The sequence below is a fragment of the Carettochelys insculpta genome, chromosome 21 (genome assembly GCF_033958435.1).
Source record: "Carettochelys insculpta isolate YL-2023 chromosome 21, ASM3395843v1, whole genome shotgun sequence".
Classification (NCBI taxonomy): domain Eukaryota; kingdom Metazoa; phylum Chordata; order Testudines; family Carettochelyidae; genus Carettochelys; species Carettochelys insculpta.
Genome location: NC_134157.1, coordinates 11,582,528 through 11,594,961, shown reverse-complemented (window position 1 = coordinate 11,594,961; position 12,434 = coordinate 11,582,528). Strand labels below are relative to the sequence as shown.

General features: G+C 48.2%; 1 protein-coding gene across 2 annotated transcripts in view; it reads right to left on the bottom strand.

Moving 5' to 3' along the window:
- The window catches only part of CIZ1 (CDKN1A interacting zinc finger protein 1), a 30,400-nt gene that overhangs the window by 5,263 nt on the left and 12,703 nt on the right, over positions 1-12,434 (bottom strand). The window contains exons 8-15 of one of the 2 annotated variants that reach the window (XM_075015884.1): positions 12,091-12,170; positions 7,538-7,720; positions 7,055-7,185; positions 5,633-5,717; positions 4,608-4,721; positions 4,028-4,219; positions 2,824-2,893; positions 1,584-1,705 (exon numbers count right to left, since the gene is read on the bottom strand). In XM_075015884.1, the coding sequence (XP_074871985.1) occupies positions 1,584-1,705; positions 2,824-2,893; positions 4,028-4,219; positions 4,608-4,721; positions 5,633-5,717; positions 7,055-7,185; positions 7,538-7,720; positions 12,091-12,170 (977 nt within the window). The remainder of the gene's footprint in view (positions 1-1,583; positions 1,706-2,823; positions 2,894-4,027; positions 4,220-4,607; positions 4,722-5,632; positions 5,718-7,054; positions 7,186-7,537; positions 7,721-12,090; positions 12,171-12,434) is intronic. The other variant, XM_075015885.1, reaches the window with a different exon arrangement.

Sequence of the window (12,434 nt, the reverse complement as noted above, 5' to 3'; positions counted from 1 at the left end):
TCTGGCATCAGCAATTTCCAAGCACTTCATAAAATATCAGTGAATTAACCCTCCAGGTAGCCCTTGGGATCACTCTCACTATTTCACCGATAGGAGTGGAGAAGCTAAGTGACCTCCCTAAAGCAACAGAGCAACTCACTCACAGAAGAGAGCAAATCCAACTCCTAATCCCCTAATTTCTAGGCAGTACTACCTTCTGGATTCCTCCATGGGTGGAAACAGTAGCATCTGCCCTGGTTCTAAGAGTGGATGTGCTGCTGTGCTAACTCTTTTTAAACAGATCTGGAAATAATTTATTGAAGCAAGATGTGGAGGAGGGGATTGATTCTTCACTGCAGAAGTGATTTGCACAGGGAATGGGTGACCCAGAGGAGCAGCTTCACCTGCTGCCAAGATTTTAAAAACTGCTACCCCCTGTGGGACACTGTTTCCCCCAGCTCTTAATAAAGGTAACAGGTATAAAAAGGGGACTTAACTTTTGACTGACCTGGCAAAGGAGTTAACCCGTCTAAAGGCTAGCAGAGAAGCTCCAAAGGACATGCCAGGGAGAAGCTATGAATACACAGTAGGAGGGGAAATGGGATATTTGTGCTGAAGAATGCCCAGGCCCTAACCAGCAGAGGAAATGCAAACAGGAATTAGCTCCCCTCCCCACCACCCCAGGAGTCAGGGAATTCCACTTGTATACGTAAGTCCTGGGCAACAGTCAATGAAGTGAGAAAGAAAAACCCTAAGGTGCCTCAAGGGCAGCACGATGGGCTTGGATTTCATGGAGGTCAGTAAAGGTTGTGCAAACTGAGGTCCAACCATCAAGATTTACAAGAGGCAGTGGATGAATTCACAGCTGAATGGAAGGGCCATTCTTGTAGCTTTTTTGCATGGACTGGGTATAGCAGAAACACAGCACTAACTAGCTGAACTGGCTGTGTGTCAAAGAGGAGCCTCTAGACAACCTGTCAGAAGCTCCCAAGTTGCTCTCTGCTGCCCAGTTGAACTCTTGACAGCTTACAGACTGGAGTTCTTCTTCGAAAACTGTCGTGAAATTTCATTTCTACCCTTTTAAAGAGGAGTTTCCAACTACCTGTCCCCTGTACAGATGTCACCTATATGTGATTGGAGTGGCAGGGCCTGTTTCCAGCAATACAGACACTAAAAATTCAGCTAGACAGATGTGTAGCATTTCCTGCTGTCTTTCAAATGAGCAGACTCTTCTTGGACATCCCCCCACCAGCCTCACCCCACGTGTACTCGCTGAGGGACCTGGCAAGTCCCAGGGATTCCATTTCACAGGTTCAAGGAACAGATCCGACATTTGCTGGGGAGATGGAGTATTTCCAGCTGAGAATGGGCTGACGTTAGCAGTAGTTAGGAAGCAGAAGCAGAACTGTGTCTGATCTACAGAACTGAAGACAAGCAGAGAGCATACTGGATGAAAGCAGTGGGATAACGGACATTGTGATGGACACGGAGGACAATGGGACAGTGCTGTGGCCAGACAGCTCAAAGAGATGAACTGCAGAGGGAATGGAGAAGACAAACAGGGTGACAAATGCCAGGCCATGCAATCGCCAAAGGGGTCTAACCTGAAAGTTCTCAAAATGCAGCAGGGACTTGCAGTGAGAGACCCGGGCAGCGGAGTCACTATGGTAGAATTTATGACACAGCCTGCAGAGGTAACCTGCGACGGGGACCAGAAAATCCAGGCCTGCAAAATGGGAGGGGAATGGAAATCACAGATCACATTGAACAGCACTCCGAAACAATAAGAATGTTAACGGGGGAAATTAAAAAAGGAGTTTTGCTTCTGTTAACTGTGGATTTGCAAGATCACTTGCTAAATATCTCATTTTACCACAGTGCAGCCACAGGGTGATAGTCAGAGTGAGCAGGTTGTCAGAGAAAAGAAACTACACAGCACAAAAAAAATAATGGAACAACTACAGAGACCACATGACCAGCAGTAATGGGCTCGAGTCAAGCAGAAAACAGCAGGCATGCAAAAGGAACATGGAGAGAACATTCACTGCGTTACTCATTGTTCCATCTGCCACAGGATAGTGGAAGGTTACAGCAAGGGGGAAAACCGGTGTAAACAGAGCAGCTTCTATTGGTGCATGCAGCCCCTGCCCTCCCCAAAATACATGGTGGTCTGGGAAAGGTTATAGAAGCCAAAATCTGAGTTGCTTATAGAAAGCAGGGTGGCGGCTAGCGAGAGCAGGAGAGGCAGTGCTGCATGCATGCTCAGCAGTTTGTCCATCCTGATTGGAGGCTAGTCAAGAGTGGTGGCTGCAGAGAAGACAAAGGAGAGGCATGCAGTTCGATCTCATTTGCAGAGTCACTGTGTGCCTAACCCGGACCATCAATGCAGGAGAGAAGCATCTCTACTGAGGCTTTTATTCCTCTAGGGAATGTTCTGAATGGGGCACACCCAATCCTCTTTGGGCAGCCTTGCTTCAGTAACTCTGCTTTCTACATGGCTTCTTCAGCACTTCTCCCTTTTGCACTGGTTCCTTCCCTGCTGCAGAGCTGTTTGGTCCTCCTGGATGAGATCAAGGGTTCTCAGCCTGGCCTCTTGAAATGCAAGAGACGCTTGCCAAACCCATTTGCAGCTTTAACGAATAGCACCTGCCTTAGGCTTACAACTCAGCAGGCCAAACTTTGTCACTTCTCCACGTGCTGTCCTTCACCGATCTGCCATGGCTGCCTGAAGCAGTTCTGCTTACTGCTGGCACCACACACTTGCGCTGCCCCCTCCCCCTTAGAGTGGCAGTCCCTGGCCCTAGAAGGCACTTTTGAGCACACGTTGTGACTGGTCTGGCTTACCATAGGGGGTATCTGGACAGTAAGTCTCATTTCCTTCACAGTCCTCCACTGACTTTTCCTTCAGCCCAGCCTGAAGAAGAAACGAGAGATCCCGTCAGTGCATGGTGCCCCCAGCCTGGCAGGGCTTCACCCATGGCTCAGTTCCTCTCCTCATGGGCCTTCAGCTCTTTCCAATGAGCCTGGTGGCAGAGCTAAGGTCCAATATGACAGGAAGAGGCTTTTGTTTTCTCACTATCCCCTTCTTACTGAAACAGATGCTCCTTAATTGTGTCACTCCATCCTGCCCAGGTTACACTCAGAGCAGAGCAGAGCATAACAGATTAAATTCAGGCACAAAGACCAAGCATCGGGAAAACATTTCATCAGTGGGGTTAAAAACTACTACCCACAGTTAAGGCCTTAGATACCTCAACTGCATCCTTCCTACTGTTAATTGTTCTTGAGGCAGAGAGCTATTTCACCTAGAAAGCATTTGCCAAGATGTATCCCTCTCTGGGGTCTAGTTACAAACAGGAGCAAAGCTGCTAATGGCTCAGCTGAAGAGAATGGTTGACAGTGAAGTCACAGCTGTTTTGCCCCCCATCCCCATGGTCAGGGTAACCCGAGATATCTTCTTGCACCCATAAGGGCTCCCCTGTATCAGCCAAGTAGACCACCGTTCTGCCACTCCATGCCACAATGTCACACATCACAGCTAATGTCTTTCCAGCTGAGGTACAACTTGACCCAGTCAACAGGTGCTCAGCCAGCCACAGAGCCTTGAACTCCCTCTCCCTCCCCTCAACTGAATGGCATCAGAGTCTCCTTTACACTTTGGAAACCTCTTAAGTGAGACAAGTGACATTGATGCTGCTGCAAATCCAACCCCAAAGTATCTTAGATAGTCCCCATCTTGCCTGTGCTCAGGGAACAGAGGACATAAGCCTTCAGAATGCCCAGAGCTCAGCGGGCCCTGACTGACTGAGCCTTTAGGATCCAACCCAGAGTCTCACATAATACAGTGTACCTCATGGAGCTGGAAGGGACCTTGAGAGGTCACTGAGCCCAGTCCCCTGCCCTCACAGCAGGACCTATACCTGTCCCAGACTCTGAAAGGCCTCATCAAGGACTGAACTCACAATGCTGGGTTTACAAGGCCAATGCTCTAACCACTGAAATATACCTGCCCACCATTGCAACCTTTCATTCTGTGATCACCATGTACCTGCTTGGCAGCAAGATCTTCATTCTCTGCTTGCACCACCTCAGAACCTTCTTCTTCAACAGTTCCTTCCTCCTCCTCCTCCTCCTCCTCCTCCTCCTCCTCTTCGTCGTCTTCAAAACAGCCAACAGCATCAACTGTGATTAGCTCCTCTGAGTCCTCCGGCCCACCTAGCTCCTTCTCACCCAGCCTCACCTGCCAGACCCAGACAGGAAAGATGAAACCAGACTATGTGAGTGCCAAAAGCTAGCAATTTAATGTTCCTCCTGTGGAGGAGGACTGGATAGGACTTTCAAGGGAGTCTGGGGCTGCCGCTCCTTGGAATGAGCGGATGGGCCTTGCTAGAAAGCAAGAAGGCCATCATGAGCCCAAGTCACACATACAGAGCTCAGTTACCAGTCTGCACCTTCAAGTCGTATAGGAATACAGCCATGGAGGAGAGGAACCATTTAACAGGGGAAGTGATGCATCACGTCGCTGGTTTGCGACAAGCAGGATACATGCATACTCCTCTCACACATACCAAGCACAGCCACTTTTGTAAGGCAGAAGTGCCTCCTCCCCCACATCCAGTTCACATTACCTCTTTGGCCTTCTGCTTATGCTCAGGTGACTTCATGTGCTCCACAAACTTGCGAGGGGTCTTAAAGTGGCGGCTGCAGACAGTGCAAAAGGGACGGAGGGAGCGTTTGGCCAGCTGAGCGGGGGGATGAGAAGATCCGGTCGGTTAACAAAGGCGCTGTTTTGTTTCAATTAAGCTTTATTTACATGTCTGTGTCAAGAGCTCTGCCTTACAGAAGGAGCGGGGTGGTAGTGGGGGAGCCTGGTGTGCATGCATCTACGTGCCCAAATGCACGGACAGCAACATGGAAAGGTTCTGGTTGCTCACAGACCTGAAAGATCTCTTGGGACTTGTCATATGAAATGAGGTGGTTAACAGTAGTGTCCTGAGCCAATTCCAGCTTGGGTCATTGAAAACGGCCTACCTAAAATTCCCCATGCTGTTGAAAATGATCAAGAAAAGAGCTGTACTACCACCATACCTCTGGACAGAGTTTAATAATAAGCAGGGCCTGTAGTAGTAGCAGTAATAAGAACTGGAAAACAAAACATGTGGTACTAGTCAGCACCAATTCGCTCAGCGCGACACCCAGGCCTTCCATCAGTACCAGTGTCCAGAAGTCCAAGAGAACTAGGTGCATAAAGAGATCCATCTACAGTATCAGTTCTCAAACTGTGGGTGAGGACTCTATTCTACTGAGGTCAGCAGGGCCAGCATTGGACAAACTGTGACCCAGAGCCAAAGCCTGAGGTCCAACCCCACCTGGGGAAATGTGGCTTCGCCTGCAGCCCCCTTTCATCCCACCCAGAGGGGCAGGGATCAGGCTTTGACCCCCACCCCAGGTATCATGTAGCAACTTCGTCAAAAGTGGGGCTGCGGGCAAGGTCACCGTGCTGTGAAGTTGGAGAACCCCTACTCTAGAAACATCCTCTTCGCCACAGTGCAATACTCCAGCATATTCCTTCCAGCCCGCTCCCCTGCCAGTAAGGACAGGAGAGTGTCCTCTCACTCAACCTCCTTTGTAAACCAGGGCAGTGATTTGTTACCTTATGTTCCTGAGTCCTTCGATGTTTGATCAGATCCCCTGTAAAGTGTATCTGGCAGGTGTTGCACCATCGTTGCTGGGTCTCTCTGCGGCGAGAATGGCTCAGTCAGAGGCTCCCTGGGGAACACTATTTTTGCAGTTCTGTGCAGTTTCTCCCACAGACTGTTTCGGTTTCTTCCTCCCCCATGTTTAGCTGCTTTAGTTTAACTCAGTCTATAAAAACGCACCCAGCATAACTATCTGCAGGCTGACAAACTGCATTAAAAACCTACAGAGTGTGACAAAGGCAATATAGCTACACGATAGGAAGCAGCTATGTTTTCCCGAAGGGGGCTATCTGCTTCAGCGAAGACCTGAGAGAACAGATGGGCCTAAAACTATACCCAGAAGACCACTGATGTACTCTGGGTGGGTGGAACCAATGCAGAGGCCAGCTTTAAATTCAAGACCCTACCTCTCTGAGTTCAGAGCTAGGGACTGTTAGCAAGAAGGTCCCAGCTGAAGTATCTTAAGCATTTCTATGAAACTATATCTAAGACCTGACATATGCAGTGACATGCACTCTATTAAAGGCCAGCCATGCACAGACACCTACCCTGCCCAGGTCTGATCAGATTTCTTTTCACAAAACCCTGACTAAACCAGGGATGGGCAAAATCAGTCCTAGGGGCCGGATCCAACCCGCCAAGCATGTCTCTCCAGCTCATGCGTATCTTACAGACAGCAGCATGTGTTCAGCTGCCCCTCCTCCACCTTATTTCATGGGCAGAGCTAATTCCAGGTTTCTCCCGCTAGCTGTGCGGAGGAGGAAGTGGAGGGGAGAGGGAATTCAGGGTGTTCCCCTGCCCCTGTATCCCATTTCTGCAGAGCAGGGAGCGGAGAGAAGGAGATAAATAGCACAGCTGCTCTAGTCTCAAGAATGGGTGGTAAGTGACTGACAGGAGTGCAGAGCAGGGGAGATTCCCCTTGAAGAGACAGAAGATAGGGAAACTTATCCAGCAGCAGCCAGCGCACGCACACGCACACACATACCCAGTCTGTGCCACACCCAGGCACTGTCACACATACACTGCAGCACATACAATCTGGGACCAGTACCAAAATTCATGGAGTAGACCTGCTGCAAAAATTATTGCCCATCCCTGGAGTAAATCTAGAAAGCCAATGCTAAGTTTTTACCACTTCGGGGGTTTTCTTCTCTCTCTATGTACCTTCTGAGAATGAATGAGGAAGACCCAACAATTTTACTTGTGCCCAGAATTTTAATCTGTTTTTACAGACTTGTGCTGTGCAATGTTGGTTTCTGAGGGGATATCTGAAGGGCAGGAGGTAATTTCTAAAGTTCTAAATACTCCAGTATCTAAGTACTAACCTTGCTGGGTCAGCCCTCTTTACCCTCCACCTCCAGCAGGCTGATACATACCCATCTTTCTTAGCCATCAGCGTCTGCTCCTTCACCATGGGCAGCAGTGAGACAAAGCAAACATTACTCATGTGTTGAATCTCCCCAAGGCGCTGCTGATGCTGAATTCCAGCCATGTGGGACTGGAAATTCTAACAAAGAGGAGAAAATCCATTTACAGGAGATAAAATTAAAAAACAAGAACAAACAAAAACACAAACCCCAACACAACTGGCCAATTCAATGCAATCCATTCCCTCTTCTGATCTATAGTATTTGGAAACCTTACGAGTGTGGCTACCTGTGGACCAGCCAGCGCTGGAGCTTTAGGATGTAGCTTGTGAGCTCTTTGGAGGAGTCATTTATTTATTTATATGCTTTTCTTGGCTTCTTGTCACCCTGGTGCCTTGAAAACATTTAATGGGCAACATTTTTACTGGAAGCCCCTAGCAAAGCAACTTCTTCCCTTGGTGCCCATTCCCAGCCACACTCTAGCATTTATACCTGCTGGTTGCAGCAGTTGGTCTTGCAGATGTAACAGAAGAATTTAAGGACAGATTCAGGAGTGCTATTAGCTGTGCCCAAGTCACAGGTCCAGTGTCCTGGCTTCAGGGCTGTGGTGCTGATTGCTCTGCTCTCACTGCTCTGCTGGATGGTCACTTTTAATGAGCCCCCTGAACTCAGCACCTGCGAGAATGAAAAGTCAAGAGAGTCCAATCCAAGTGTCTCTCAGGGACCTCTGATGCATAAAGGGTTAAGTTTAACCCTATTTCCATAGCAACTGGAAAAATGCATTTAAATTTCAGTCAAATGTCATTTCAAGGCTTATGTACACACACAGACTGTTATCATCACTGTGCTCAGGCCGCAGTCACATTCATTATTAATGGAATTCACTGATCTTCCAACAGTCACTCCCAGGCTCGTGTAGATTTCTGCAGTCTCAGTTCTTAGACCCTTGGACACATTACAGACTGACCCAGTTCTGGGTGACTGCAGTGCTCCATAATGCCTCACAATACCAGCTGGGGGACGCCTGCAGCTTGTGCTTCCCCACCATAACACAACATGGGGCAAATGGCCGTTGCTGCTGTTGTAGGTACTGTGCACCACCCTCACCCCTATTCTTGGGCTCCTGGAGAGGGAGTGAAGGTGGGCAGGGAAGGAACCTAGGTTTGCCCCTACTCTGGTCTAAGGCATCTTACCCTCTTTCCCCCAGGCAGGGCTTCTCTCTGTAGAGCAGCAGTTCCCAACGTCTGCCACGCAGGGACCCATTTTGACAATTCAGGAAGACTTGGTGACCCAAACAGTAACAGAGAGGTAAGCCTTGTTAGCCTGTATTCTAACAAAGCAAACCAGCAGTCATGCAGCATTTTAGAGCCTAACAAATGATTTATTAGGTGATGAGCTTTCACGGGACAGACCCACTGCTTCAGATCTACAGAAACTATAGAACTGGGTCTGGACTGGAAGTTCTATGGATCTGAAGAAGTGGGTCTGTCCCACAAAAGCTCATCACCTAGTAAATCATTTTGTTAGTCTTTAAAGTGCTACATGACTGCAGGTTTGTTTTGGTGACCCAAGGCAATTAAAAAAAATGGTGAGAGCAGAGCAGTGCCATAACTAGATAATTTTGTGCCTGAGGCAAGAACATAAAATTGCGCTCCTCACGTTTCTATACTCATAGTAGTTATTTCATACAAAAAGGGAAAATACATTAACAATAAAATAATAACACAAAGTTTATTATAGTTAATTATTTTGTTATTATAGTTCATCCGAGTTGTGGTGGGGGAAAGACACATCCTCAAACCGCTCCCTCCGCTCCCCCCTTCTTAAGCCCCATACTCAGACTGGAGGCAGGGGTCACACGCAGAGGCTGTGGGGGAGATACAAACAAAAAAAATGAAGACTGACAAATCAGCTACATTGAACAGAAGAGGGGGCAAAAGGGAGGGAAGGATGGAGGGGGGTGAAAATTACTTACTGGGAGAGTCTATTAAGTGGCTTGCCTGGGATGGCTACGAATATCAAAGGTGGAGAAGTTGTCTCTGTAACGCGTTAATTGCTTCTCTATTGATAGAGACAGCTGCTGGATGTGGCAGCTTTAAGGAGCTGCAAATGGCTTCTTTAAGAGCCACATGCAGCTCCAAGCTGCTGGTGACCCTGAACAAATCTAATCATGACCCATAGGTTGGTAATCCCTGCTGTAAAGTCTCAGCAAATACAAAATTTATATCCACTTCTGCATCTGTATCTGGAAAAAAGGATGTGGATATCCATGGATGTAGGGTTTCTCACCATTCTCTACACTGGGGGAGTCCTATGGCGCTGATTGGGCAGGGTTTCCTTTCCCTTGGTACACTAATCATCTAGTCAATAACAGCATTCCTCCCAACTAGTCAGTTTTCCTTCCCTCTACCTGTCTGACTAAAGCCTGGTATGGGGGAGTGTTAGGTCTTGGGCAGAGCCTTAATTTGCTCCAGGTACTCCCATTACACTGTCATAACTTGCCCTATTCCCCATGGAATAAGGCCTTAATCCTCCCAGGGTTTATATACTTCCCATCTTCTACTCTCTTCCTGCTCTCTTGCTCAGCTGTACCACAATGCAATGGTTGTGGTTGCAATGTAATTCTTTAACACAGTTCTGGAAATGTATTGTCCTTCAATCCAAGCCAGCTGCATGACTTTGCAGCCAGTCTGCTTCTGGACTGTGCCCAGGGACCACCTGTACACACTTGTGCTCCACACGCTCTACCTCTTCAACCTCGAGTCCTGCCCTGACACCAAGTAGCGGGACTGTCTGCCACCTCGAGAGGGTGAGGAACCCTGGTGAGCCAGTCTCTATTCCACCCTGGTCCCAAGGCCAGCCATGGACACTGGCTGGCAACTCCTTCATGGAGCAGTGACTACCTGGCACAGTTTGCCCCATCCCCGCTGCCTGCCCCTTCTGTGGTGCGAGGGAGAATCTGACGCATGGCTACCTCGAGTGTGCCAGGTTGCAGCCCCTATTCCAACAGTTCCACAATCTCCTCCCGAGGCTCTGGCTGCATTTTTCCCCTCACTTGTTTATTTATGAACACCCCTTCTCCGGCCCCACAAAGTCACAGAATCTGCTTGTCCAGTGCCTCCCAGCCCTGGCTAAAGCGGCCATCTACAACACCAGAAGGAGGACACTGCAGGAGAGGGTGCTCCACGACTGGGGGGGCCTATTTCTGCTCCTTCCTTGTGTCACACACCCAGGCAGAGCTGCTGTGGGAGGCATCCACAGCTTCGAGGAGTAGTGGGAGCTGTCTGAGGCTCTCTGCTCTGTGTCCCCCTCTGGTTCCCTTGTTTTAAACCAGTAACATGCACACCCACTCCTGTTTTCTGATTAGCTGTCCCAACAACCCAGCTGGGTCAAGGGTCCAGTAGTCCTGTCCAATAGGGGCCTTAGAACTGGGCAGGCATAGGCCCACCTGCTTACCGGCATCCAAACAGTCTCATACAGAAACACCATGCATTGGAACACAGACGTTACTAACCATAGGAGACAGCCAGGCACTGGCCGAGTCAGACACACAGGATCTGGCCCAGACTACAGACTGGCCTTTAGGTATTTTTAATTACAAAACTACTGTTAGCACAGGCTCCCAGCCTACAAGTGCACTTCCCTGCTGGTTTCAATAGTGTTATACTTTGGTCTGTAACCTCTGGAGTGCTATACTCTCTCCAGTGTATTTTTTGGAGTGTCAGGACCCAGCTAGCTTCTCCCTCCTGTTGTAGTTTCAAACCATAAGGTAGTTGCCAGCATTCAGCTCACTTATTAGGCACAGAAGGGAGAGAAAGGATGACTCTCCATCTGCTTTAACAGCATCCCTCACAATCTCCCGACTTCTAGACATTTAGGTTTATGCTCAGTGATTCTACAGCCTTGGTTGGGGTAGGGATGCCAGTGTTGTGTGTCCACCATTTTGATTTTTCCTCAGAAGCCGCTAGCTTCTCAGTCGCTGTCCTTTATAATGGAAAAGGTGTGGCCACCTGACCCTAATCTGCCCTGTAACAGCAGGCTTAGAAGGGGTCTTCTCCCTTCCCTCAGGGCTCTCTATGCAGTAACTGCGTCTCTGAGGTGCTGGAGCAGCAGCTCAACTGAGATGCTTTTAGGCAGCTGGGCAGAATGTGGGCTTGACAGGCTACTAAAGGCAGGAGCCTGGTTGCTACCTCCCATTGAGAGGCTGGAATCTCAAGTCAGAGACCATGTCTGGTGCAGTCCCTCCGTGGGGAGGCAACGCAGTTTCCCACACCCAGTAGTAATTGCTGGCACATACTGTATTTTGCCCAGCTACTATTTATATTTGTGGTTCTGATTTCATTCCACTGTTTGTTCTGACAACCAGAATTCTGTGTTTTGTTTGCTAGTGCGAGGTATCCTATTAGTTTTGGTATTGTTTAAAATAACGCTGTTTGCTGGACCCAGCCACCTGGTTGTGTCCTTCATACTTGACTCATAGCTGGTGACAAAGACACCATACAGGTGGAGAACCTGAACTTGGGTCCTTCCGACCCAAATGCCCTAGCCCAACATTAGTAAGATGAGATCCTTGCCCAACAGCCTCCAAAACAGGCCAGCCAAGGCTGAGAGAAGTTCCTCTTGAGTAATTCAGACACTTGAGGTAATTAACCTTTTAGTGTAAATTGAAAAAAAAAAAAAAAAAAAAAAAAAGACCTTCTCCTTCCAGATCAGTATGAAATTTAAATTTCTCCTAACTCCAGTGGTTAGAATGTAGAGTGTGAGAGTAACAGATTCCAAGCTTTTATAACAGGGGTGCATATCTACAAAAAATGAAAACCTTGTGATAATCTATTGTAATTTTGTCAGAGGCAGACCCTGTATAGCCACTTCCCACAACAGCTCAATGCTGCATCTCCAGCACTGATATCAACTCAAAAGCCAGATACCTCTTAATTTAAAGCCACAATGGAAATCTGGGTAAAATCGACTCTTTGGGGGCAAACATTCTGTGCATCCTATACATTTATGCCCTGCATGGGGTGATAAGGGACATGCCTACCTACCTCTGGTGCTTTCAGTTCCTCAGAAAAGATTATTTCCTTGGAGGTGTCCTCAGCTGTATTCTCCCTCCCACGATTTGGTCCTAAAATACAGAGAGACCCTTTATCTGGATTAAAATTAAACAATGACAGAAAACCAAGAAGCAGGCACATGGAGTCTGGAAGCTTATATAACCCCTGTAGATGGATATTATTCTACATTCACCAGGCTTCCACCTGTTTTTCTTCAAGAAAATCCCTGTACAACATGGAAATTCATCTCGTTGCTTGCAGCTGGCTATTTAAAACCAACTGGAAGCCCCCCAGTTGACCGGAAGAGGGACAGCCACTGTGGTATGCTTATAAGG